The sequence below is a fragment of the Tursiops truncatus genome, chromosome 11 (genome assembly GCF_011762595.2).
Source record: "Tursiops truncatus isolate mTurTru1 chromosome 11, mTurTru1.mat.Y, whole genome shotgun sequence".
Lineage (NCBI taxonomy): Eukaryota > Metazoa > Chordata > Mammalia > Artiodactyla > Delphinidae > Tursiops > Tursiops truncatus.
Genome location: NC_047044.1, coordinates 14,521,508 through 14,548,189, shown reverse-complemented (window position 1 = coordinate 14,548,189; position 26,682 = coordinate 14,521,508). Strand labels below are relative to the sequence as shown.

Sequence of the window (26,682 nt, the reverse complement as noted above, 5' to 3'; positions counted from 1 at the left end):
TATATACTTGGAAACATGCCAACAGTCTTTCTTTCTCTGGGGGAGACAGGCTTCACTTGGGTAGACAGATTTCTACCCTGGGATAAGCCATGATGGAGCATCAGCCTTCCGCTGTACTAACCAGAGAAGAAGGGTGGTAAAGGAGACAGAAAGGGAGAATAATGATGTCCCTATGGGGTCTCTGCTCTGGGGCAGAGAAGACAGGGCATGACATGTATTTTTAGTCTCCGTTCTTCTCACACTCTGCTCCTACCCTTCCTCCCAGCTCCCCAGCCCCTGCCCAGGGACTCACATGTAAGCTTTGTAGTTGGATCCAATTTTCTGGATGCGGATGTCGTACTTGGAGTCGATGAAGGCCTCGGTGGTGGCGTAGGTTTTGGCCATAGCCACCATGCTGGTGATGTCCTGGTAGTCATGCTGGTTTTCTACTTTGATCTGTGTGGGAGGATGAGGGGTTGAGTACCCACCCACCCACCCAGCGTTCACTGGGCACCTACCCAGTGCTGGGACCCAGGGCTGCACCGTATACAGTAACCTTGAGAAGGTCGCCTGCCTGGCAGGGGAGGCAGACCTAGAAAACAAGTCACCCCACCACTTCCTGTGGAAGAGAAAGGCAGCATTCCACCTGGGGAGTCAAGGGAATCTTTATAGAAGGGGTGGGCTCTGAACAGGGTTTGGAAGAATGAACGCGATTCTCACATGGACTATGGAGCAGGTGCGTTCTCTGGAGAGGATGGAGGATGGACAAGGCAGAGGCAGGAGGAGCCCGTAGGGAGGGGGGATGGGCCAGCAGTTTGGACTGGCCAAGGGGACAGGAGGGTGGGGGGATGCCTGAAGAGGGTCTTCAGGGAATAGACCATGGAGGGCCTCAACAGCTTTGGTAGGGGCTAGGATGCTAGCCTGAAGACTCTGCAAAGCCACTTGACGGAGAAGAGTTTAAACAAGAAAGTAGCCTAATTTGTGTTTTAGAAAAATCACTCAAGCAGCTGTGTAGAGGGTTGGATGGAGGGGTGTGATGTGGGATAGAGAGAGACCAGTTAGGAAGAAGGGAGTATGTATGTGTGTATGTGCATGTGGTGTGCATGGGCAGGGTGTGTGCATGTGGGTTGTGTGTGTGAAGTGTGTGGAGGACGTGCGTGTGGGGTGTGTGGGGTATGTGGGTGGAATGTATATTTTGTGATGTATATGTGTGGTGTTTGCATGTGCGTTGTGTGGGGTGTGCGGTGTTTTTGTGTGTGCAGTCCGTGTGTGCATGTGTGTGTGTGGGAGTGTGCACGCACTGGACATGGCTAGCTCTGCTAGTCCAAAGGCCTGGGGGAGAAACTCGCTCACACTGTTTACTGGGCTGAGGCCAGGAACATGCGGTGGTGTCCTGGGGTCAAGGAGAGGTCTTAGGAGAGCTTCCAAGGCCAAGTGCAGGGGAGGAGGCCAAGGCGTTGTGACAGCGATCTCAGGACATAACAGAGGCTGACTCCCAGCACCTGTGGACAGCTGGGTGGGTGCTCCCTCCCCTGTCGTCCTCATTCGGACAGCAGAGGGGTTCTGAAGCTGGGCCAGCAGTGGGCAGAGGCCAGATCCACTGGGGGGCTGGGTGGGTGCTGAGTAGCCTGGGTGGGGGGTGGTCCTGGCCTTACAGCCTCTTCTAGTCCTTTTCTGCCCACCCTTCAGGCTCAGCAGTGCCCTGACCACTCCCTCCCTCCAGGATGATGCCCATCCACGTCTGCCCCAACTTCACAACTTACGTGGCATCTTCACAGCCCTCCTCTGGGACCCAAAACAGGATTGTGAGGCAGGCAGGGTGGCCATTATTATGGCCACTTAACATGGGGAAAGGGAGATTTTTCTCCTTGTCCAAGGCCATATAGCAGCTAAGCACAGAGCTGGGAATGAAACTCAGGACTCCAAAAGCACAGCTGTTCTTGGAACAATCTCAGGGTATCTACAAGAGCATGCCTGCGGTCCCACCCCACAGATCGTAAACAGCGAGGGGGAGGGAGGCTTGGCAAACCTTCTCTCTTCTTGGCTCTTCGTGCAACCCAGCCTCAGTGGCAGGCTGCCTCCTCCCACCGGAGGCCGAAGCTACCCTTTGTTCTAGGTCCTCTAAGGCTCTGACTGCCTGCTGTTCCCTCCTCCCTCAGTAATAGGACCCTTAAGTTTTACCTGGGCATCTGGTCTCTCAGCTAAAGATTATTTTGTTCCAGTCTCCTTACAGGTAGATGTGGTCAAGTCTCTAAGTCTGGCCAGTGAAACTGTGAGTAGATGTGATGCGAGCAGCCTCTGGGTGGTGCCTTTAAGATGAAGGGAACCCTACCTTTCCTTCTCCCTTCTCCTGACTGGGATGTTTACATGATGGTGGGAGCCGGAGCAGCCTTCTTGGACCACAAGATGGAAGCTGCATGTTGAAGATGGCTGACTAATAAGGTGGAAGGAACCTGGATTTCCGACACCATGGAGTCCCCAGTCAGCCCGGGATTGTGTATGCTCAGACTCCTACGAGAGCAAAGTAAACCTTAATCTCGTTTAAGCTACGGTTATTTTGGACTTTGTTAAAGCAGCCAAACTATATTTCTGCCATGTATTTTTCATCTCTTGCCCTTTATTGATTCTTTATCCTTTGGATTAACATGATCATGGATCCACTAATCTCAAATTGTTCCTGCTTTTCAATACCTCAGTTACCACTGCTCTCTCTGTCTCTACATCCTCATTTCCCACTCACTCCTAAACCAGCTCTCTCTGGATGTCATTCCCCACCACTCCACCGAAACTGATTTGGCAAAGGTCACCTTCGACCTCCTCATCGGCAAATACAATAGAGCTCCCTTTGCTCCCTATCCTGCTTTGGCATTCTATGGTATCTGAAGCCACTGAACTTTTCGAAATTTGGTTTTCATGCCACTATTTTCTTCCCTTTTTTTCCTGGCAACTTCTTCAAAGTCTATATTGCTTCCTCTTCCTTCAACAGCCCCTTGAAGGTGCTTGAAATACAATATAGGTGCGTGAAGTACAACAATCCAGCTCATTTCCTGGTACGACAATGAACTTGGCTACAGCAACAGGGTGGCGGACCATGGCAACTTCTTCAAAGTCTGTATTGCTTCCTCTTCCTTCAACTGCCCTTTGGGTGGTCATAATGTTTCATTCTCAGCCAACATTTGGGATCCGGTAAAGAGAGAGTCAATGAAATGAAAGAATGGGGGTGAGAGATTGCAGGGACAGCTTGTCTAATTCATTTTTGTCACTGGGTGGATCTGGAAAGGACCAGAGCCACTTCTGGTTTCCTAGTCAGAACAGCATACACTGCAGGCTGTCTCAGAGATTTCCGGTTGTCCACAACATCCATTCTCTTCTTCTATAGCAGTGAAGCACCTTGGTCTGGGGGTGCATGACCATCCAGAATAAATGTTACACCTCCCCATCTCCCTGGCACCTGTGTGTAGTCATGTGATCATGGTTGTGCGATCACGTTTTGGTCAATGAGATGTGAGCAGGAGTGGGGCCTGAACTTCCAGGTCTGCCTTATAAGGGAAGTTTGTGTGGGGGGATGCTTTTCACTTCCTCCTTTCCTCGTCCTGCTAGCTGCAGTGGGCTCCACTGAAGACCTTGTGTCTGAAGGGTAACACCCCAGGAAGGAATGATCAACAGGATGGAAGGAGCCTGTTAGGTGAGAGAGAAGGTCCTAGCTTGTTTAAGCCACCTTAGGTCTTTGTAACAGCAGCCGAACTTCATCCTTAAGTAAATATTTGCTGAATTCATCATGCATGCATTCATTTATTCACAGGATAGACAAAAGAGAGCAAAGAGAGAAAGTAGAGATGTAGAGGTTTAATTATTAATGAATTAGTGGTCAGCCCAACCTCCCTTTGTGAGCCCTTCTCTCCTAGAGTAGTCGGGTTGTTTGGGGTGGGGAGCTCATCCTGCCCTCTTCAGGACTGAGCAGGTAACCCAGGTTTCTCATACATGGGCTAGTAATTTTGTTCTCAAATTGTGTGATGTCTGAGCCCCATAAAACCCGGCTCTCCCACTGGCTCCACACATGTCTGTCTCCCCATTAGACTGTGAGCTTCCTAAGGACAGACAACATGTCTCAGTCCCAGTTGTAACACCAGTGCCTGGCATGTTGCAGATCCTCCAGATGTGTTTGCTGGATCGATTTTAAGAAGCCTGGATAAAGATCTGCTTGTAACTTGGGCGGAGGCAAGCGGATGGAAGGAAAAATAAGGGTGCTTGGAAAAAGGCAAAGAAAATGTGTTTCAGGGAAACATGTTTTATAAGATGAATTTTTCTGTAAATGCTCAGGCTGGATTCCACACTCAGAGGTTTACCGCTTCCTAGTGTAGCGCCAGTGGTGCAATCAGTTAGCGTGAGCCCAGTACTTGTAAGAGGTTTACAGCTTCCATTGTGAGCCTTGAGAACCTGGTGAAGTCAGAGACCCTGGAGAATGGAGCGGGTGGCCTGGTGGGTGGTGTTGGAGGGGACTCTGGGTGGGTGCTCAGGCCATGAAGGGAGGTGGGGTGAGGAGCTATTGAGGACGGCTAGCCATGGGGAGGGTGGAACGGCTGCTGGCCCGGGGAGGGAGTTACTAGCTGGAAACCCCTCCAACTGTTCACAGAGACAAGCTGAAAACAGGAAGCTTGAAATGAGCTGTGATTCAAGATTACCCATTTCCTGCTCTGGGGACCCGTGCCAGGGTGCCACACGAGCTCCTTGACTCTGAAGTCTCACACTCTCACGCTACCTCCCTGTCCCCTCTACGCCCCCTGTCTCTTCTCTCCTCCTTCCTCGCCCTCCCTCCCTCTCCTCCTCCTGGGCCCCATCCTTCTTCTCTCCCACATCCACTGCCTTCTCCCATTCTTCTCCTCTTACTTTTAGTATCATTTTCCTCCTCTTTGTCCCGTTCCCTCTGTGTTTTCCTTTGTCACCTCTTACTTCTCCCGTCTTTCTCCATCTCTCCTTTTCCCCTACTTCTCTACCTCCCTCCGCTTTCCCTGACCCCTTCTCAGTGCCTGTCTCCTTCTTCCTGCTTCCCTTCCATGCCACCCTCACTCTGCCCCCCATCTCTCCTACCTCCTTTCCCTCACTGTTTCCCTGTTCAGTTTCTCACACTTTCCTCCTCTCCAGCTTTGTGAACTGCTTTACCTCCCCGGTGTGAGTGAGTGGGTGAGTGTGCGTGTGAGTGTGTGCGTGCACACCTGTGCTCCATCAGCAGGGTGAGCGAGGAGGGAGAGTGAAAACCAAGGGAGAGGAACTGGAGAGAGGAGTCAGGGGACAATTCCGAATCTCCTCAGTGGGATTCATCTCAGAGGTCTCCTACTCCAAATCCCAGCTGGGACGGGCAAGTCATCTTCTACAGCCTCGGAAGACTGTGCACTATTTGCTTGAACACCTCTAATAACAGGGAGCTCACTACTGGGCAAGGCGGCTCATACCGTCTTAGGGAACTTGTTCTACTGTATATTAGACCAAGAGTGAGCGAATGCTTCCAGTGGTTGATCATACAGGGTACATCTCGGCGCTCTGCCTTGTGTCTGCTTTTCATCCACTGGATGAGAGCCACTCAGCTGTGCCTAAGTCACTCTTTTCTTTAACCCATCCCAATGTGAGCTGGTTCCAGACCCTTTACTACCTTAAATGCTCCCCTTTGATACTCTCTTAAACTATGTGGTGTCCAAAATTACACACATACTCCAGATGTGGTCCTACCAGCTGAGATTGGATAAGACCGTCACCTTACTCTTTCTGGAACACATCTGGCCTAATCCTGCCTCAGGGCCTTTGCACTTGCTGTTCCTTGCTTGCATGGCTCACAGCCTCACTTCATTCAGGTCTCTCCTCCAGCCTCACCTTCTCAGAGCTGCCTTCTCTGACCACCATGTGTGAGGTTACTCCTCCCACCCAGCACTCCTCATTCACATTACCCTGCTTAATTTTTTTCCATAGCATTTCCACCACCACTTCCTTATCTATTTATTTGTTTGTTGTCTTTCTTCCCTACCATTCCACTGGGATATAAGCTCTGCAAGAGCACTGTTGTATTTCAAGCACCTAGAACAGCAGGGAAAAATAGGCGCTCAGTAAGTATGTTTTATGATCGAATAAATATATGTAAGTATTTACAAATATGTATTGAGTGCCCATTATATTCAGAGACTAACTGATCACTTTTCCAGGTACTATGCTGGGGCTGGGGGTGCAACAGAGAACAAGGTTTATGATTCTCATCCACATGGAGCTTTGTGCCTATTAATTATCTTGCTCCTATTAACGTAGCTAAATAAAATATTAGCATTTCTAAGATCCATGTGGAGCTTGTTCTAAGCTACTGTCTGTAGATCATTTTTAACCACAAGATCCTGAGAATCCACATCTCTCCAAGCTTGGACTTGAGTGGTTTTAATCCCTGAGTAGGACTTTATGTCTACCTTTGCCAGTCTTGGTTGGAATCCAATATTGATTCTGTCGTCTGACCTGTTAACTCTCCCTCTCAGCTCTATGTCATTCAAGATTTTGGTACACTCTTCCTATACATGTAATCCAGCTCTTTGATCTCACCTAAGTTACTTCTCGGAGCTTTAGTTTCCTTACCTATTAAAGGTGATTATAACAATTACCTTGCGGGATTATTATGATTTTTAAATGGAATTGTAATGACTGTCAAAGGACCTACCTAGCATAGCGCCTGGCACCTAGTAGGTGCTCAACTAAAGTTGTTTATCTTTAATTAGATAGTCGTTGAGATTCTTTGCTGACCTTGAACCATCAATCAATGCTTTTTTTTTACAGTTATTTATGCAATTATTCATCCAGTGCCAAAGCTATCTCCTGTATAGTCATCCAAACTGATGAGGAAAAGTTCTTCTTTTTAGATGAGTGCCAGCTAATAAATGCAGAATAAGTAAGAGAATGAGAATGTCAGCCTTCTGCAACAATTATGTTACTGCAACAACAGATCTAGGCAACAATGCTCAATGCCAAAGACCATTGGGAAAGACTGGTGGAGAACTCCCTAATGCGTATATCAGGCAGACAACACCTGAACTCACAGATCAGTCTTAAATCCTAAAAGAGAGATAGTCAGACATGATTACATCTACAGATATGCAAGAGAAACACTCACTACCACCTATGAAATATTCTTGCCAAAACCTAGAACTTGAATCAGACCAAGTCTCTATATTCATCCACCAGGTTATAAGAAATGCAGACACTGGAAGAGCACCACAGAGCTGTAATCAGCTGAATTCAGAAGGTAGGAAATTCTGCAGGAAAATGACCTTTTCTCCCCCCTTCCAACAAATAAATGACAAGAAAAACAAAACCGAACGAAGGGAACTGCTGCAGATCAAAAGAGACTTCCGTCATTCCAACCGTGCGAAATGTGAAGGCTTTATTTGGATACAATGAAAGAAAATCAATTAACATAGGACTACTGAATACTGACTATTTACTAGATATTAAAGAATTATTACCAAAGTTTTAGGTGTAAAAATAGTATTTGGCCGGTAAAAAAGAAGTCCTTATGTATTAGAAATTCATACTGAAGTATTTTTAAAAAAATATTTGTTCATTTATTTATTTGGCTGCATCAGGTCTTAGTTGCAGCATGTGGGCTCCTCGCGGTGTGTGGGCCTCTCTCTAGTTGTGGTGCACAGGCTCTAGAGTGCGTGGGCTCAGTAGTTGTGGCGCACGGGCTTAGTTGCCCCACATTATGTGGGATCTTAGTTCCCTGATCAGGGATTGAACCTGCGTTCCCTGCATTGGAAGGCAGATTCTTAACCATTGGACCACCAGGGATGTCCCCATACTGAAATATTTACAGAGGAAAGGATGTGATATATGGGATTTGCTTTAGTATAAGCTGGTGATCCACAGAGACAGAAAGTAGATGCATAGTTGCCAGGAGCTGAGGTAAAAGGGTAACGGGGAGTGACTGCTAAAGGATATGGGGTGAGGAAAATGCCTTGGAATTATACAGTGGTGATGGTTCCTCCTTGAGGAAGCCACTGAATTGTACTTTAGAAGACAAATTAGTCACGTGAGCCAATTCCTTAAAATAAATCTATCTATCTACGTATACACTTCTTATGGCTTCTGTTTCTTTGGACAACCCTGACGAATGCACTGTCTCAACTAGAGCTGCAGCAAGAAGACAAAGATGCCACCTCCCAAAGTGATCTGTGACAGAGACCACTATGGCCAAGAACTGGTAGATTCACCCACGTTGATATTACAAGGTTGGGCTGCTGGAGATTAGAGATTCTGAGACGGTGATTTCTTAGGAAAGTTTATGCCAGCCTACCACTCCTCCCTTGTGCTACGTCTGGTAGGAGCTTCAGCGGGATGCCCAGCAAGACTGCTATGTGTCTGGTGCTGAATCCTTCCCAGGCCATCTGCAGGTAAGCATCCTGCCTTTCGTTTATCCAGGCTAAGGATGCACGTGCTTCCTGTGGCCACAGGTGGGTTGTGTGGAGAGAGCAGCGCCTGAAGGAGAGCGGCACCTCCACTGCCACCACCGTGGTGCAGGCCACATCATCCCTCTTTGGACTGCTGCAATCATCTCTTTTAAAATTCCTCTTGCCTAAGCCAAACCTCAGACTGATTTCCTCAGGCTCTCTGGGTGTGGGCCAAGTCATCAGTATTTCTGGAAGCTTCCCAGGCAAATGCGTGCAGCCCAGGTTGAAAAGCTTATATGATCTGGTTCCTGGTCATCCCTCTTTTGCACTCAGCCAAACTTGTCCCTGACTTACTGCTTTTGTACTTGCTATTCCCACTGGTGGAATACTTTTCCTGAATACTTTCCCATGGCTGGTTTCTTCAGGTCTCAGCCCAGATGACCCCTCAGAGGCTTTTCCAACTACCTGATATCAAGTAGCTACTCCTTCCTGGGAAGTCTGTACTGAATTATCACTATTTTTTCTTACCATCTTTGACTATCTGAAATTACTTATTTGCTAATGTGCTACTGTCTCTCTCCTCTATTAAAATGTAAGCCAAATAAAACCAGAGCCTCCTGTGTCTTGCTAGGAGACAATACAACAGAGTGTTGAAGAGTGCAAGCTCAAATCCCAGCTCCATCACTTATTAGCTGCATGACCTTGGGGAATTTACTTAGCTTCTCTGTGTCTCACTTTCCTTATCAGCAAAATGTGGGTAACGTGTTTTTTTTTTTTTGAATGCAAGCTTTTCTTTTATTATACCTCTAAATAAAAGTCATACTTCTAAAATAAGCTACAAATTGCCTTTTTTTGTGAAACTGATGTGACTTGGTGCCACAGCTAACCTTTCTCTCATAGTAGCAGTATCATCAGCCCGTGGCAGCAAGGAAATGTCCATTTCTGGCATCCCATGGGCTCCCACACAAGCAGCTTCATAAAGCATGCAGATACTACTCTGCTGAAGTTTCAAATGAATAGAAATGATCATTGTGCTTATGGGTCTCATACCTTCCAAAATATACATAAATGGTGACAAGTTAAAATAGCAGTTCTTTGCTTACCAATAAAATCATAAGGCAGAGGGGTTGGAGCTGGAAAGAGAAATTGTTAAAAATGCGGGAAAAAATGCAAAACAGTGCTAGCATTCACAAAAAAGATCATGCTAAAATCGGATCCATATTGGTAAAAATCAATCATTAAGCCACAATCCAAGGAACTCTGTCCACGAGTCCAAAGGCATGCATGCCAGCTGAAGGAAGTGCAGGATTCTTCAGAGCAGAATAGTAACGTGTCACTGGAGTAATCACAACAGGGTGAACAAGACGCCATCACGTGGAGCAGGGGTCTGGGGCTATCCGGCCTTCGTGTCCACGAGCTGCATCTGCACGTTGGCAGCCATGCCACCCCCGTAGCCTCCCTTGGACTGCATCTGGTTCTGAATGGAGCTAACGGAATTCATCCCACTGAACACAGGTCTCCTGACCCAACGTGAGCCGTGTGCACAAAGTTTGTGGGCTCTCCAATCATACCTCGGTCAATCCGCCGGCGCCTTTTAGGTTGAGGCTGTTCTGCAATACAGCAGTTGAAACACAACCAGAATTCACTCATGCTTACAGTCCAAGTTATAAATGAGCACCAGTGAAGTTTCCAAATCTCAACTCAGGAAGCTTCACAAAGCAGGCTTCTCAATATATGTCCAACGATGCCAAAATAATAACTTTATTACTTCTCTGTGTTTTTGTTCCTGGAAGTCAAGTATCTTATATAGTCAATCTAACAAAAGGTCAGATTGTTTCCTTTCTTTGCTTCTGATTCTACAGAGACTAGTTTCTGAACCACCAGGAAAGGTATAAAAATTGTTGTCTTGACTCAGGACCTTAAGAGGTAGTCACTCACTCCTTGTCAATAGAGCTATCTCTGGGTTGAGAACATTCCATAATAGGCATACAGATGACTGTAGACTCACTGTCAGTATAAGTTGTTCCTTGAAGGTTTCTTCTCATTTGGGTTCGAGGTTTTACTCAAAAATCCACACACTCACAACTGGCCCTATCGTAGCCTTTGTCTCCACTGCTCTCGCTCTGGCCACAGCCGCTCTCGGGCAGGCTCCGCCGCTGCTGTCCCCCCACGCCTGCAGCTGCGCTCCCCAGCGCGCTCGCCGCTCAGTAACTTGTTAATATGAAGAAACTGCTCCTGATCAAATGTGGATGACTTGGATTGTTGTTGAGCATTAAATGAGATACATGTAAATAGTTTAGAAGAACTCTTTGTTCATTACAGGCATTCAATAAATGTTAACTATTATTATCGTTCCTTTTTATACCCTTGACACCCAGCATAGTGTTTGGCACACAGCAGATGCTCAATAAATATTTGCTGAAAGAATAAATGAAGGGGCCAGTCATGGGAATAGCTGGGTAAAGAGAATCTAGGCAAAGGGAAAAGGAGGTGCAGTGGCCCTTGGGCTGATGCTCCTGGTGGGAAAGAGACTCACTCACAAGCATTAGCAGAAAACTGAGCCTTGACATCTTTTTGTGGAAGCTGCGGGCTAATAGGGATTCATGCTTGAGGAAGGGCAATCCCACTTCCTCTTAAAGGTGAACACTGGGAACGCGGTCAAGATCCTTCCTAGAAGAAGGTTTGGAATTCAACTTGATAGACTTGAGCAATTGAAGTCCATCGCCCTATTTCAATAGCCTAGAAAACATTTCGGGCAAGTGTGACCGGCGGCTCACTCCAGCGACATCCATCTCCCTCAAGTTCCCATAGAAGGCCCACTTTGGAGCATGCTCCATCTGGTGTGATGGCTGGGACAAGCGTGTTTTTTTCAAAGCTAACTATTTGAGGCAATTTACTGAACCAGGTTATTTACGAATAAGCTAAAAGCTAAGAGGGGATCTACCAAAAATAATAACTGTAGCTTCAGAACACTTGCTCTGTGGTCTCCTTCTGGCAATAATTAGCTGGTTGAGCCAGCTGGATATTCAGGCCACTCCTAGTTCGAGATAATAAAACCATAACTCTGGCTCACAAATGGATGCTTGTTTTTCTGTTTTTATAACAGGAAGGCGTTCTTCCAGCTCATTACAAAGTGGTCTATGCTCGTTAAGAAGCTAATTAGATGGAGTGAGGGGGAAGAGCTAAATCTCAGTTTTCCCTCCCAGTAAATGTTTTCCAGTCTTGCCCCACCTAGACTCTCAAGGCAGGACTAAGCGTAGGTTCTGTGCTTACATCATTAACGTCAGGCCATGCTTACAGAGCTTAGCTCAGAATCTTTCCTGAGCTCTGCATCAAAAGCTTCAAAGAGGTAAATGTGAGTTTCAAAGAAGCCAATGCAGAAATTCTGAGACTTTCTGGATTTATGATGCCCATCTCAGGAATGATTTCAAGGCATTCCAAGGCCAAAAGAAGTACTAAGCAGCTTCATTTGTTAAGTAGTTAGAGCTAAGTAGCTTAATAAATATTTATGTTCTAACAACTTAGTAACTGAAATAAACAATGCACATAATATTTTTATTTCATTCTTAAATAACTACAATTACTTACAAACGAGATGTGTGTGCTTGCTGGGCACTGAACAAATTCCCGAACCTTAGGATCAGAGAGGGCTCTTCACCCGCATTTCCTGCTCCACACTGATTTTCAGAGCACTTGCCTTTTAGCACAACTACTGCCCCAAACCCAGTTTTGCAAAGATGTGACGTCATCGAAAGGAACATGTTGTGATCTAATGTTGAAACTGTGAACCACCTCGACTAGTAATTTGCATGGTGTCTGACCGTTGCCCAGAACTGCTGTGTTTCCCTTGAAAATTAAAATCTACTCTGCTGCCCTAGGGCGTTGGGTGCAGGGTTTGGGAACTGTAGGCCTAATGTTACTACTTTTGGCACCCTCCCCCCAGCAGTGAATAACACAAGCCTCTGGTGCAACATCCCTGGCGAACAGCCTGTCTGCTCCTGTGAAACGTAGGTCTGAGAAACCCACAGGGGCGGGATATCCAATAAACCCATCTGTGCTTTAAACCAGTCCCTATTTTAGGAAAATTACAAGGATACTGCGCTTTTTAAAATGATGTAAATTCTGTTCTAGATTGACTCATCAGGACCAGGCTCTTAGGTCAAATGTGGGTTAGTTAACGAGTGTAAGGAGACTATTTGGACTAGTCCTTGAACGTATCTGAAATAAAATAAAATGTTATCTAAGTGCTGTATTAAACAGATAATCAAGGCACAGTCCCTGCCGTTGAGGAGTTCACAGTCCATGGGAGAGACAGGTACACGGACAGGCAATTCAACAGAGGGTGATGGATGTTGCAACAGAGGCCAGGTGTGCAGCACAGGGACCCTGATGCACCCTGGGGTGGGTGCCAGGGAAGGTTTCCCAGATGAGGTGATGGATTCTACTCCAACTTTCTTTGTCATGATTATGAAGAAGAGGATGAATTTAAACACAAAGCTTCTCTTCTCTTTTAAATCACAAAGAAACAGTTTGAAGTGGGTGTTGGCGCAGGGCTTTATATGTATCTCGTTATTTTCACATGTATTCTTTCAAGATATCTATTTCTTATTGAGCACTATCTATGTGCCAGGAACTGTACTACACAGTCCACCTACAGTATCTCATTTAATCTTCACAAACAACCCTAAGTGCTTCCAGTCACGATGTACCCACCCGAGCCCTGTCTCTGTAAACAACTATAAAACTGGAAAAAATTAACGAGGCAACTGTTTTGAGGCAGTGGGAACAGGCCATGCAAGGCTGATCCCTGAGACAAAGGACATCAGGAGGTGGGCCCCATGTGGGCCCGGCCCCTTTCCCAGCCTCCTCTCAGGCTCTCTGCATGTGGTGGAGACACTGGCACTTCCTCAACTACCCCAGCTCTTTTCTGCCTCTGGGCTTTTGCATGTGCTGTTCTCTCTCTGCAAGGTTCTTCACTCTTGTCCTTGCATGGCCAACTCGTTCTCATTCCTCAAAGCTTTGCTCACGTGTCAGCACCTCAGAAGTTCCTCCAACAGCTCTGCCATGTTTTTCTCTTTTAACAACCCGTTCTTCTCTGGCCTAGTACTGAGTAAAGTTTACAACTGTATTTCTTTGCTCATTTATACCCTATCTGCCTCTCCCACTAGCCCATGATTTCCAGCGCTAGCACAGCACCTGGCATGCAGTAGGTGCTCAATAAAGAGATGTTGAATGGGGACTTCCCTGGTGGTGCAGTGGTTAAGAATCTTCCTGCCAATGCAGCGGACACGGGTTCGAGCCCTGGTCCGGGAAGATCCCACATGCCGTGGAGCAACTAAGCCCGTGAGCCACAACTACTGAGCCTGTGCTCTAGAGCCCGTGAGCCACAACTACTGAGCCCGTGTGCCACAACTAGTGAAGCCCGTGTGCCTAGAGCCTGTGCTCCGCAACAAGAGAAGCCGCCGCAGTGAGAAGCCTGCACACCGCAACGAAGAGTAGCCCCTGCTCACCGCAACTAGAGAAAGCCTGCACGCAGCAATGAAGAACCAACGCAGCCAAAAATAAATAAATAATAAATTCATTAAAAAAAAGAGTTGTTGAATGAATAAAGGAAGAACGTATTAGATTGGTCTCTCCCTTTCCTGTGGGAGGTGGGGGAAATGGGGAGACAGGGAATTCCTCCTCCCCTTTTACAAAAGTCACAGAAACTCAGAGACCATATAGGGCAGATCTGAGAAGGCTTCGTTAAGGAGTTGGGACTTGAAGACATGACCACTCAGTCAATCCTCCTGGTATCCATGAGAGGGAGATGTTATCCTCCCCATTTCACAGATGAGGCTCAGAGAAGCGAAGGACATGTCCAAGGTTTCCCAGCTAGTAAGTGGAGGGATAGAGACTCAGATCTGGTCTGGTGAGTTCAGAACCCCACGATCTGTTCACGACATTGCCCTGCTTTGAAAGCAAAGGATCGGGGCAACTCTTCTCCTTCCTATCTTTTTCCTCCCCCCCGCCCCCCGCACCCCGTATCCTCGCCTGGCTTTTTGCAAACTCTACTGACAGATGGACTTGAGCTGGCAAAGGGTAGTTCCTGAGAGCACAATGGGGCAGGTGCCCAGTCTCTTCCTGGAAGGACCTGGGGAGGACAAACTCTGCCAGCCAAACTCCACAGCTGAGGTGTCCCCCAGCCGGAATCATGGCCTTGATGACTCAACCCAAGGGCCCCTTGGCCAAGGCAGCCTATGCCAGGGACCCCGGCATGGCTGAGGCTAAGAGCTGACTCACACGGCAGGCTGCCACCACCTGAATCACCCACTCCACCTCTGGCTGGAGAGAAGAGGTTGGGGGCTGGGGTGGGGCACTGGGCTAGGACCGCGTGACTCATCTGGTGAATAAATAATAACAATGATTGTAATAACAATAATGATGGGCCATGACAGCTACTCTTAATGAGTACTTTTCATGAGTCAGGTGCCATTCTAACAGCTGTATATTAATTCACATAGCCTTCATAACAATCCTATGTAGTAAGAACTATTATTTCCCTATTTCACACACGAAAAGACTGTGGCCCAGCAAGGTTGTGTAATTGGCTGCAGGACCCAGAGCTGGCATGTGGAAGTGCTGAGATTCCAACCAAAGTCTGTCTGACTCCAAAGCCCAGCCATTCATTCAATAAATATTGAGCCCCTGCTATAAGCCAGGCACTGTCGTGGGCACCAGGGATACACTGATGGGGTTGAGAAGTTAGTAAACAAATAAATATATGACATATTAGGTAGAGATGAACATTATGGGGCAGATAAATTAGGCTAAGTGGGTGGGGCTTACAGGGGTTAGGGTGGGGATGTGATTTCATATCGAGGTTGTTGGAGTTCTCCCTCATAAGATGGCATTGAGCAGAGACCTGGAGGAAATGAAGGAACGAGTGATAGGCCTACCTTAGGAGGGGAAGGATGAATGCTAAGGCCTGAGGTTGACCTTGGATTGCTCAGTGTGTCTGACGAGCAGCAGGGAGGCTGGTGTGGATGCAGATCAGAGCAGTGGGGCAGGGGCACAAGTCACATGGGGTCCAGAGCCATTGGGAGGATTTCCGCTTTTACTCTGATGCTGGGGGGAGCCAGGGAGGGCTGGGGCAGGGAAATGACACAATCTGACTTACAATTTAAAAGGATTCCTTTGCTGTGAGAAGACTAAAGCAAGGGCTAAAAGGCAGGGAGACCAGTTGGAAGGCTACTTTAACAACACAGGTAGGAGACATCAGTGGCTTGAAGCAGGGTGGCAGATTCTAGAAATATTTTGAAGGTAAAGCTGAACGGATTTGCTGATGGGTAGGACGTGGGATGTGAGAGAAATGCAGGACTGAAACATGAGCTCAAGGTTTCTGGTTGGAGCAACTGGAAGGATGGGTCCCCTCTCCCCCTTGCCTCCTCCCCAAATGGGAAAGGCTGTGGAAAGAGCTGGTTTGGGGGGAAAACTAAGTGCTCAGTTGTGTCCATCCTCCGAGGTCCTGGTGGACGTTTGGTCATGCAAGTCTGGGGTTCAGAAGGGAGGGCTCCCCTGGAGATTTAAATTCATGAGTCAGGGATGTACAGATGGTTCTGAAAGCCATGGAATTGAATGAAATAGCCTACGGGCGGGGAGGAGCTAGAGGGGGGTCAGAAGACTGAGCCTTACGTGCCAGAGTGTAGAGGTTGGGGAGATTAGAGGGAAGCAGCAGAGAGGACAAAGGTACAGCCACGGAGGCAGGAGGAGAACCACAGCTCTCTCTGTGACACCATCCTGTTAAGGAACCCAGTGGGCTGAGGCTTCCCAGAACTCTGGACTTTTCTGTGCAGGAGAATGGATCTGGGTGTCATTCAGGGGCCACTCGATTGCTCTTCAGCCCTCTTCTCTTCCTTAGGGTGAGTCTAGGGCCTTCCCTCCTATTCTCTCCCCCTCTCTCCTCCCTTCCTTTCTTCTTGCCTGGTTTGCCAAGTGCCTTCATGTTCAGTTCCCTCCTGTGGCTGCTCAGGGGAAGCTGGGGGTGTTCAGAGCAGGGCATCCTGGGAAGGACTGCCATGTCACCCCAGAGCCCACCTTGGGTTCTCAGCAGAGACAGATACTCTAAGATGGTTCCTGCCTTCTGCAGTGAATCCTGTGGTGTGCCACCCGGATCCCCCCTTAAGGACAGAGGCACCTGTTCCCCGAGCTGCCTGGGGTGGTGGCTGCTGAGGGCTCATGGCCGCATTTCTCCCCAGGAACCGCCCTCAGCTAAGGGGAGATGCCTTGCCCAAGTTTACACCACATTCCTAGGACAGCCCACATCCAGTGACTGATTGCGGCAGGAGTTCAACGGCCCAGTCCCTTGCCATGGTTTGGGACAATTCTGAAGGGCCATCTCAGCTCTGGAACTCCTCATGGAGCCAGCTGAGGTCCCTACTGTAACTGCACTGCAGTTCAACTTCTCCCTCTGCCTAATCTAATCCTGCTTCCCTCACTTCCCAAGGCAGTGTTCCCAAGTGCAGACCCTAATGCGCATCGTGTAGCAAGTCCCCATCTCAGAGTCTACTCAATATCGATTCCCCGCTTCCTCCATCCTAATAGAACCCCAATTTTGTTTAGGTATCTACCCATCTCCAGTCAACCATGGGTTTCAGGGGGAACTGAAGCTACTCCCCATACAAGAGGTGAATCCTGATTACATTCAGTCAATCAGAACACAGCACGCTTCTCTCACTGGCCCAGGGCTGGACTCATGAATAAACTGTCTCAATGAGGCAGAAGAGAACATCTCACTCCATGATGGACGTGAACAGGGAGGCACGAAGCATATAACCCAGAATGCCACTAGCAGCCAGGGTAGGACAGAGGAAGCTGCCCAAGAATGAAGCTGGGCCTGAGGCCAGCCAGCAGAGACAGAATGAGCCTAGGACCTCGGTGACACTGAGACACTAATCCCCAGGCTTTCAGAGTGTTTAAGCCAGTTTGAGGTGGAATTTTCTGTTACCTTCAGGGTCGATTCATTTACTCGCTACTGGCTGTCTAAACCTGCTTTGCTGGCCCATGGGTGTGTCTGCAGGAAGGTGTTCTTGGTGAGGCTCTTGTCTGAGGCACAATTTTTCCCTCCGAAGGGACTTGGGGGCACGGGGTCCTTTTCTTCAGCAGCAGCAGAGTACCTTTAGGTTGGGGGAAAGCTATCAGGGGACTCTCTTATTTCCAAACTCCTGCAGTTTCCTTCCATGTGGAGGGAGTGACACTGCTGGCCCATCTGCCCCTGTCATTCACTCCTCCTCAAAGGGTGTGACAGACTCAGATCAGAGGGTCTGAAGGAGAAACGGGGCACACGTAGGAGCCCAGCCCATTCTCTTCTCCTTTATCTTTGGGAGCTGTCTTTCCCACAAACAGCATGTAATCTGCTCTGCTTCCCAGACTGTAAGTGTTTTGAGTCAGGCCCAACATGGGGAAGCCTGAGGCAGCCCAGCAATGTCTGTGTTTGATGGGCAAATCTGCTAATTCTGGGGTTTGGTTTTGAGAAGCCATTTGCCTGCACACTTAAGCCACAGTCTTTAATACCTTTATTTGTACTAACGCACTTGATTTTTCAAATTCCTTACGATTACTACACCCCGGCAACTCCCACAGAGCCTGCAACATGGCTGACTGGCTGGAAAAGGGTATTGTAGGAGCAAAGTCAAGCATGAGGCTGGTCGATGACCTTTAATGCCTCTTCCAATCCCAGACTCAGTGATTCTATTATCTGACAAAGAGAAGTACCCCAGTTGTGTTGAAGAGACAACCCCCTAACACTTAATTTCAAAAGGCATTCATTCAGTGGTTCCTCATAAGAGAACTTCCACAATGAATAGCAAATAGCACCATTGCTAGTGGTTTTATAAAAGTTGCCGGAATCTTCCCTTGACCCAACTGGAACCTCTCTCCTGCCCTTTCTCACCTTCCTTGCATGACCTCCTGGCTTTGTGGGCTGAACAGAGGGCAGCAGGCTCCTTGCAGAGCTCATTAAGGTCTGCTTTTTACTTGCCTGAAAGCCATGCTTAGTAAATCTCCTTTCTGGGGTCTGAGAACTCGACCTTCGGGCAAGGCACCATCTTGGTTGACTTGCAGGGTTTTGACTCACCGTGAAATGATCGCCCTCTATGTGACAGGCCCTGACTGCAAGCCCCTCTCCCCCGTGTCCCTGCCTAACACCCCCCCTTTGTCTGGGCTTTTCACAGGGAGTGTCTCGACCCTGGACTTGACCGCTCTGCCTCCCCGTCAGCACTTCTTGGCTAAGCTGCTCCACCCCACTCTCTTTTCTGCCCAACAGGAGAATAAAGGGAGCCTCGGAGCCTCCTAGCCGGATCAGATTCCAGATCGTTGTGATGAAGACACACTAAGCCAGGCAAACAAAGCAGATGCTCCCTCAGCCAGGCTCATTATGTCCACCTCTCTGTGGACATTTCACTGCTTCGGGCCATGTCTGTCTGCCAGCCGCCCAGGGTCCCTCCTTCCCATCGGGGCCATCAGCCTGGGCTTTCATGGCAGGGGCACATGACCAACCAAAACCAAGAAAAAGAACACTGAGAGCCAGGAGGCTGGGAAGGGACCTCACTGGGTGACCTTGGGCAAGTAACCTTCCCTCTCTGAACTCCTGGCTTCAAAATGAACCATGCTAGCTTAGGTTATAAAAGTAAATCAAGGGCAGCACTGTCCACAATAGCTAAGATATGGAAACAGCCTGTGTCTGTCAGTGTATGAATGGATAAAAAAATTTACGGGGTGGGTGTGTGTGTGTGTGTGTGTGTGTGTGTGTGTGTGTGTGTGTGTAATTGAGCCACGAGAAAGAAGGACATCCTGCCACTTGTGACAACATAGATGGACACTGAGGGCATTATGCTGAGAGAGACAAATCAGGCAGAGAAAGACATACTGTGTGATCTCATTTATATGTGGGATCTAAAAAAAGCCAGTCGATAGAAACAGATTGTAGAATGGTGGTTACAGGGGCTGGGTGGGGGGGAATCGGGGAGATATTGCTAAAGGGTGTAAGTATGCAACTAGAAGATGAACAAGCTTTGGGGATCTGATGCACAGTGAAGTGATTATAGTCAACAATACTGTATTATATATTTCGAAGTTGCTAAGAGAGTAGACTGTAAACGTTCTTACCACAAAAAAGAAATGATAATTATGTGATGGGATGGAGGTTTTAGCTACGCTAAGGTGGTAATCATATTACAATACATAAATGTATCAAATCAACATGTCGTACACCTTAAACTTACACAATGTTATGTGTCAATTATATGTTAATTTTAAAATGTAAATTGAGGTTAAGAGTGTGGTCTCTGAAGCCAGACAGCCTAGCTTTGAACTCTGGCTCACCAAATGCCAAAAGGGGGTTACTTGACCTCTACCTCCCAGCTCCCTCAACTGTAAAGTGGTAATTAGTACCCAACTCAGGCGCTCTAGATAAGAGGGGTAAGTTAACCTGTGTCCAGTCCTCAGGCAGTGCTGGCACATAGCACGCTCTCAATAAATCATCATCACCCTCATTGTTCCTAAGAGGCTCACGGTCTGTAAGGGGAGTCAGGCATGTAGCTGAAAGTGCACCTAGGGTTCCGATGGGGCGGCAGAATTCTGCACAGGCACGGTGCAGGCACAAAGTCGGGGTCACATCCACTGAGGGCTTGGGGAGAAGTCCAGGGAACTCTTGAACTTGAGCTGAGCCTAGTGCTGAAGAGGCTGACACGGTGTGGGGTGATCATGGAAGATAAAAGAGGGAGGGAAAGGCAGAGGAGCGTGAAACCATCTGGCGTGTTTGGGGACTGGAGAGGGAGTGGGTGTGAGGGGCCCTGGGTGTGCGGAGGCCAGTGCTGAGAGGACCCCAGCGGGTTTGGTGGATGCTGGGGGACCTTGCAGGCTTTATTCATGGATAATGTGGAGCTACTGCTGGGTTTTAAGCAGAGGAGGGATGTAGCAGTTCTGCGTTTTAGGACCCCAGTTCAGCAGACACTGTGGAAAATGGATGGGTGGGGCCCGCCAGGAGCCCTGGCGAACATTTATAGGCAGTGATTGCTGTAGTTTAGACCAAAAGTGATGCAGAACTGACCTGAGGCAGAGGGAAGATAAAGGCAGGGAAATGCAGCGAATGCTCGTGGTGGATGTGGGGTCCAGGGAGCCAAGCAGGAGAACCCTGTGCTGAGTGCTGATCACACGGCGGCCATTGCTGGGAGCCCTCTGCACCGGGACTCTGGCCATGCTGCAGTGAGGCCCAGGGAGGGTGGAGTAGCTTCAAGGTCACACAGCTGGTGAGCAAAGGAGAAGGATGCCTATCCACAGTCTGGTTTCAGAGCTCCCAGGCGTGACTACCGTGCATGGCCGCCGCTCCACAAGGATGGCTTTTATCCAGTGCCTTGCATGCGCCGGGCATTGCTCTAAGCCCAAGATCACCCAGCTAGTAAGTGGCAGAACTGTGATTCAAACCCAGACAGTGGAGCTCACGCCTTATCACCCTGCTGAATTAGTTTGGGGGTCATTCTGATTCAGGTGAGGCCACAGGAGTGGACGCAATTGTCTAAGGCATTGCTGTCCCTACAGCCACGTGTGTAATTCTAAATTTTCTAGTAACCACATTAAAAAAGGTAATAATAAAAAAAGATGAAATTAAGAACATGTTTTATTTAACTCAGTGTCTAAAAACATTTATCATTTCCACGTGTAATCTTTATAAGAATTATGAATGAGGCAGGTTCTCTTCTTGGTACCCTAAGTCTTTGAAATTGGATGTATATTTACACTTACAGCCCATCTCAATGGAGCCACATGTCAAGGACTCAGCAGGCATGTGTGGCTGGTGGCCACCGAATAGGACAGCGCAGGCCTGAGGAGTCACCTACAGTGAGAAAGAGGGAGAGACAAGGATGGGACCCCAGGGCACCCGGACAGAAGGGCGGAAGAGGGGAATGCAAAGGAGGTGAAGAAAGTCTGGCTGGGGAGGAAGGAGGAAAGGCGGGTGAGAGTGGTGTTCCAGAAGACGAGGCAGAACTGCATTCCAGGAGACAGGGCAACCATGCCAAATGGCCAAGGAGCAAAGCAACGGGCTTAGGACTTTATCAGATTTGTCCATCTGGGAGGCATGAACGATCTCTGCCAGAGGAAGTTTCGGGGAGTGGTGGCAGCTGATTTAGGAAGCCTTCACAAAGACAGGCTTCACAAAGACATATTTATTCTTTGCAAGTCGGAGTGAGATTTGAACATGCTGCAGTGTTGGAAAGATGCCAGTGGAGAAGTAGCACTGAGAACCAGGGGTGAGAAGGAATGGACGGGTAGCCAAGTCTCAGAGGATACAGGTGGAAATGAGAGCCAGAGCTCAGAGGGAACACGAACTCGGAACAGGAGACACGACAGCACTGAGACAGGGAAGATGGGTGTGGGGCAGGGCAAAGGCATGGCAAGGTGTACACACGTGCGGGCAGAGGTGATGAGGTGACTCTGCCAGCATCAGTGAGCTCTGTGACAGGGGCGTGGTCCTCTTTTTGGGGGAAAGATGTGGGACTTGCAGAGTGCAGTGAGGTTCTGAAAACACCACCATGGGGATGGGAAAGGCAGCTGACTAGGGAGATGTAAAAGCTTTGCCAAGACAACTGGGGGCTCCTAAGGCCACAGGCCATACATTTGTAGTTGCAGCATCAGATCAGTGGTCTTGGTTTAGAAGAGATGAAGGTTCATGGCCGGACTGATCCAAGGTTGGGAGTTCCAGGGCAGGTGTGACAGGAGGACTAGAGAGATTGCTCATTGATTCAGCAAACAGGTATTACATGGCTACTCAGTGCCAGGTACTGTTCTAGGTGCTAGAGATCGTACGCAGTGTCAAACGAGACAAGATTCCTGCCTCCACGGAGCTTATGGGAATGGTTTTCTCTAAACGCGTAGTAGCCTCCTAACATAGAAGGAAAGAGAAGTGTTCTGCGGTGGGACTCAGCTTGTTTGGCAAACAATTGAGATGGACTGAAGTTTAACATTCCACATGTGGAGTTGACGTGCTCCACTGTCAACTCAGGGGACAGGGGAGAAGGTGGCTGCTCAGGACAGTGGGTACTGATCCTGAAGTCATGGAGGTAGGGATTACCACCTCCACATGCCTGGAGGGGACTGATGAGGCTCAGAGAGGGTCTGAGACCACACAGCCAGTAAGTGGGAAGATTGTCTGGGCCCAGAGCCTGCTGCTTTTACTTCTCCATATTCTCAAGTTGATGAAGCCCCAGAGAGAACAGGTTTGTTGAGTCCCCTGTGGACATGGGTTCTCTACCTCTCTCCTTCTTCTCTTGCCAACCCTGGTTTGGCCAGAGCCATGGCCATTTTATACACAGATGGAGATGTCAGGGGAAGCTTGCTTATGAGGATGGTCCCCAGGTCCAGAGGGGACTAGACAAAGGTGAGTCAACTCCTCTGGGTGATTCAAGCTCCTAAGGGGGAAGGGGCTTCCTGGGGTGGCCAGGACAGAAGCACAGTCAGACTTTGCTTCTAGCTGTTCTGAGGCAGCTCTGCCTCAACGTCCTGGATGATGTTGGATGTCCGCGCTCTCTGTGCCTTGGCTCTGGTCTCTTTTCTGCCTGGAATGCTCTCCTTGCTCCTCTACCTAACACCTACCATCCATCAAAGCCCTAAAACTCGTCGCCTTCTCCAGGAAGCCTTCCTGGTCCACTCCAGCTCATTAGAGTTCCTCCCCCCACCCTGAACTCCTGCAGGGTTCTATACTACTTTATTTCACTTTAAGCAAAGTCTTTATTTTCAAGGAAAAAGTGCATTTTCTCATTTTCTGTTCTAGGCATAAACTTTAATTATTTCCAGTGGAAGCAAAACCTCCTGAACCCCTTTCAGTGTCACCTAAAACTTGAACTTCCTCTATTTCTGGGTAAAATATGTGTTCACAAATGAGATGTGCAATTCGATCACACTTTTTGACTTCAAACTTTTCTTTGCCAAAATTAAACAGTACAATACCAACATTTCCTCTATAATCTTCATCTATGACACTGGCTCCTACATCTATGAAGTGTTTTGCAGCCAAGCCAGAACGTGCAGCTACTCTCCCATAGTACCCAGAAGGAAGAGCTATCTGAATGTTGGTCTTCAGATGCCAAGTAGTATAGTTCAGAGGTGGAGGAGGAACAGGTGTTTACTGTTCACTTAATTATGAGCATATGTTCATTCACTTAGTCCACAAATATTTATTGAGGGCACTGTGCTAGGCACTGAGAATATGGTAACAAACAAGACAGATGCAAGGGAATGTTCTGGTGGGGGGGAGGTGGAGAATAAATAAGCAGATAGATAAAGAAGTGGTTAGGTAGATGGAAAGATAGGTATAACAGGTAGGAAACAACTAGTTTGCAAGTGCATTGAAAGACACAAGCAGGAAAGTGAGATAGAGGATGTACTACTGTGTACTGATAGAATTTTCCGGGACTTCCACAAGCTGATTCATCAGGCCAGGTTTGTAGAATCCCATTTAATAGGATATAGGCTCTACTACATCACACTTTTTTTTCCCTCACACAAGTCACAAAGTTGTTAGATAAATCAGATGAAATTCTACAGGCAGCACAGTGAAAGCACAGACTATGGGGTCAGGCTGATCTAGGTTAAAATCCTGACTCAGGCATTGTAGATGCCATGACCTGGAATAAGTTCTTAAATTTTTCTGGGGCTCAATTTCCTCATGTGTAAAATGGGGATGATAATATTTATACCCATCCTCACAGAATTGGGAGATTAGAAATGACATCTCTGTCTATGTCTATCTAGCCATCTATCTATCATCTATCTATCTAAACATCCATTTCTCTAAGTGATAGTTATTATTAAATGCGTAAGAGTTCTAAACAATACAAAATGACCCACACATGGAAGGTATTGCTTTGAGCATGGGTTTGGGAATCAGACTTTACTGCTCACTAGCTGTGTGACCTTGGGAAATTTCTCAACTTCTCTAAACCTTGATTTTCTCAACTGTAAAGTGGGGTTTATAATAGTACATACCTCACAGAGTTACTACAAAGACTTAGTGAGATAAACAATGTAAGCAACTGAATGGTGTCTGGCACAAAACAACGAATGTAAGCTGCTTATGATTAACTAAAAGGACCTCTAGGGATAAGGTATCTAGAGATTTTGTTAAGTCACTATACACAAAGTATAGAGATACACAAGTATCTCTTTTACTTTCCTGGCCCTAGTGGCTTATATTTTCTGGGTGTGGAGGCCTCTCTCCCAGTTGTCTGTAGAGTGGTTTTAATAGGGGCAATGCTGAAGGCGTGTTAGGTATAGAAAGGCCATACCTAATCTTGCTCGTGGGCAGATCCTGCGGTCGATTAAACATGGTATTTAACTCCCCTCCCTCCACACACTGCCCTTTTAGGGAGGGTTCGAAAACCTGCTGACTTTCCTGAAGGACTTAGATGTTGTCTGTCTCCGGTCAGACAGTGGAGGAGGATGCTGAGTGTGGCGGTCCTACCAGGGATGGTGAGACTCCGTGTCTGTCTGGCTCCCTTGTGAAACATTGAGATATTAAAGGCCATTGTAAACATTTTTCAAAAAACAATAGAGAGATTTCCTTTGTGTGGGTTGGGATGTGACTCCCTGGCAAGGGGTATTATTCCCTTTACCAAAGTTAAGGAAGTTAAGAGAGCTGTGCTGAGGTTTGGAAAAATTGAGGTGTTTTTCTTCTAATTAAAAAACTTAATTTTCATTTTGGGGTTGGATCTGCGCAGCTTTCTCTCCCAGGAGGATGTGCCTTGTAGTAAGGAAAGGGGGTGTAACAGGGAGGTGTGGGGAAGCTTTGGTGGGAGGAGAGAGGGCAGGGTGCTGGAAGCTCTGGCCTGGGTATGTGGCCTTCAATAACTATGTTTATTCAGTGAACAGCTCAGAACCTCAGAGTGTGAAGGGACCTGAGAGGGCATCTGGTCAACCCTCTCATTTTTCAGATGAGGCAAATGACACATAGGGAGGGGTTAGAATCAAGGACTGAGACTGTCTCCAAGTCTGCCAACTTCTCTCTACCAGTGCACCACAATGTGGAGTGCATGGCATTGGCGGTCCAAGGGATGACTTAGAGGGTACGCAAATGAACATTTAACTTTTAACAGTTAGATATTTATTTCAATGTGTATTAGGAAAAACTATCTGGGCCATAAAACTCATAATCTATGATTATGATATAAAATATCATTGAAAAATACATTTATTTAAGCAAAGACAGAGGGAGCGTGTTTGTGTGTATGTGTGTTGTTTTAAAAATGCTGGATAAATAATGGAATAGGTCTGTAGGTTTGTTATAAATCATGGCTACAGTCCACCCCATCTTTAGGGTTATGGTGCTGCACAGTGAAGACTGGGGAGGCCCTTCTAGGTTCTCCTAGAATTTGGCATTTTCACTCTGAGAAGCAGCAAACCTCTGACTCCTCAACCCCCAGCATCCCCTTTCCTTCACCTCATCCTCTCATTCAACTTTCTTCACAATTTCTCCCTTCCCTCCCCTTTGTCTTCCTTCTGATCCCCAGTGCCCAAAATAACCAGCAGGCAGTGGGAATAGCTGCTAATTCTGTGACCTCTGGGCTAATCTGTGATCTCTCCTCATTCCAGGATCTGGGATTCATACAGAGCCCTGGCTGCTGGGAGCCAGAGTCGGGGGCCTTTTTCTCATCCTGTCTTCACGAAATTTCAAGCTTACCCCATCTATTTGCCTTCTTCCCAGATCTGCCTAAACTGTAAAAAACAAAACAAAACAAAAAACAAACAAAAAAACCCCCCAAACCCCAAACAACTCCCCTTAAAATATTAATGGTTGATGGGATAAATATGTCACCAGCAGCCTCCTCCTACAACCCCTAGTCTGTGACAATGGTACATTAATAGGCCTTGGGATATTCCCAAATCATAACTAAAAAACAAAATCAAAACATTATGAAGCTACAATGAAACATCACTGTCACCCAAAGTGTACACCATCACAGCATCATACAGAATACTTTCGCTGCCCTAAAACTCCTCTGCGCTCTGCCTATTAGGCCCCCCCTTTAGCCCCTGGCAAACACTGATCTTTTTTTTTTTATTAACATCTTTATTGGAGTATAATTGCTTTACAGTGGTCTCTTAGTTTCTGCTTTATAACAAAGTGAATCAGCTATACATAATACATATGTTCCCATATCTCTTCCCTCTTGCATCTCCCTCCCTCCCACCCTCCCTATCCCACCCCTCTAGGTGGTCACAAAGCACCGAGCAGATCTATCTGTGCTATGTGGCTGCT

General features: G+C 47.5%; 2 protein-coding genes across 2 annotated transcripts in view; both read right to left on the bottom strand.

Annotated features, from left to right (window-relative positions):
- SYN3 (synapsin III) overlaps positions 1 to 26,682 on the bottom strand; it is a 432,411-nt gene that overhangs the window by 29,147 nt on the left and 376,582 nt on the right. Inside the window, exon 8 of the mRNA XM_019952355.3 lies at positions 293 to 435. Coding sequence (XP_019807914.1) covers positions 293 to 435 — 143 coding nt within the window. The remainder of the gene's footprint in view (positions 1 to 292; positions 436 to 26,682) is intronic.
- On the bottom strand, positions 9,754 to 10,121 carry LOC101320632 (CDC42 small effector protein 2-like). The gene is given in 2 exon segments (XM_019952357.3): positions 9,754 to 9,903; positions 9,906 to 10,121. Coding segments are annotated over 2 exon segments (255 nt in total). The 5' UTR covers positions 10,044 to 10,121; the 3' UTR covers positions 9,754 to 9,786.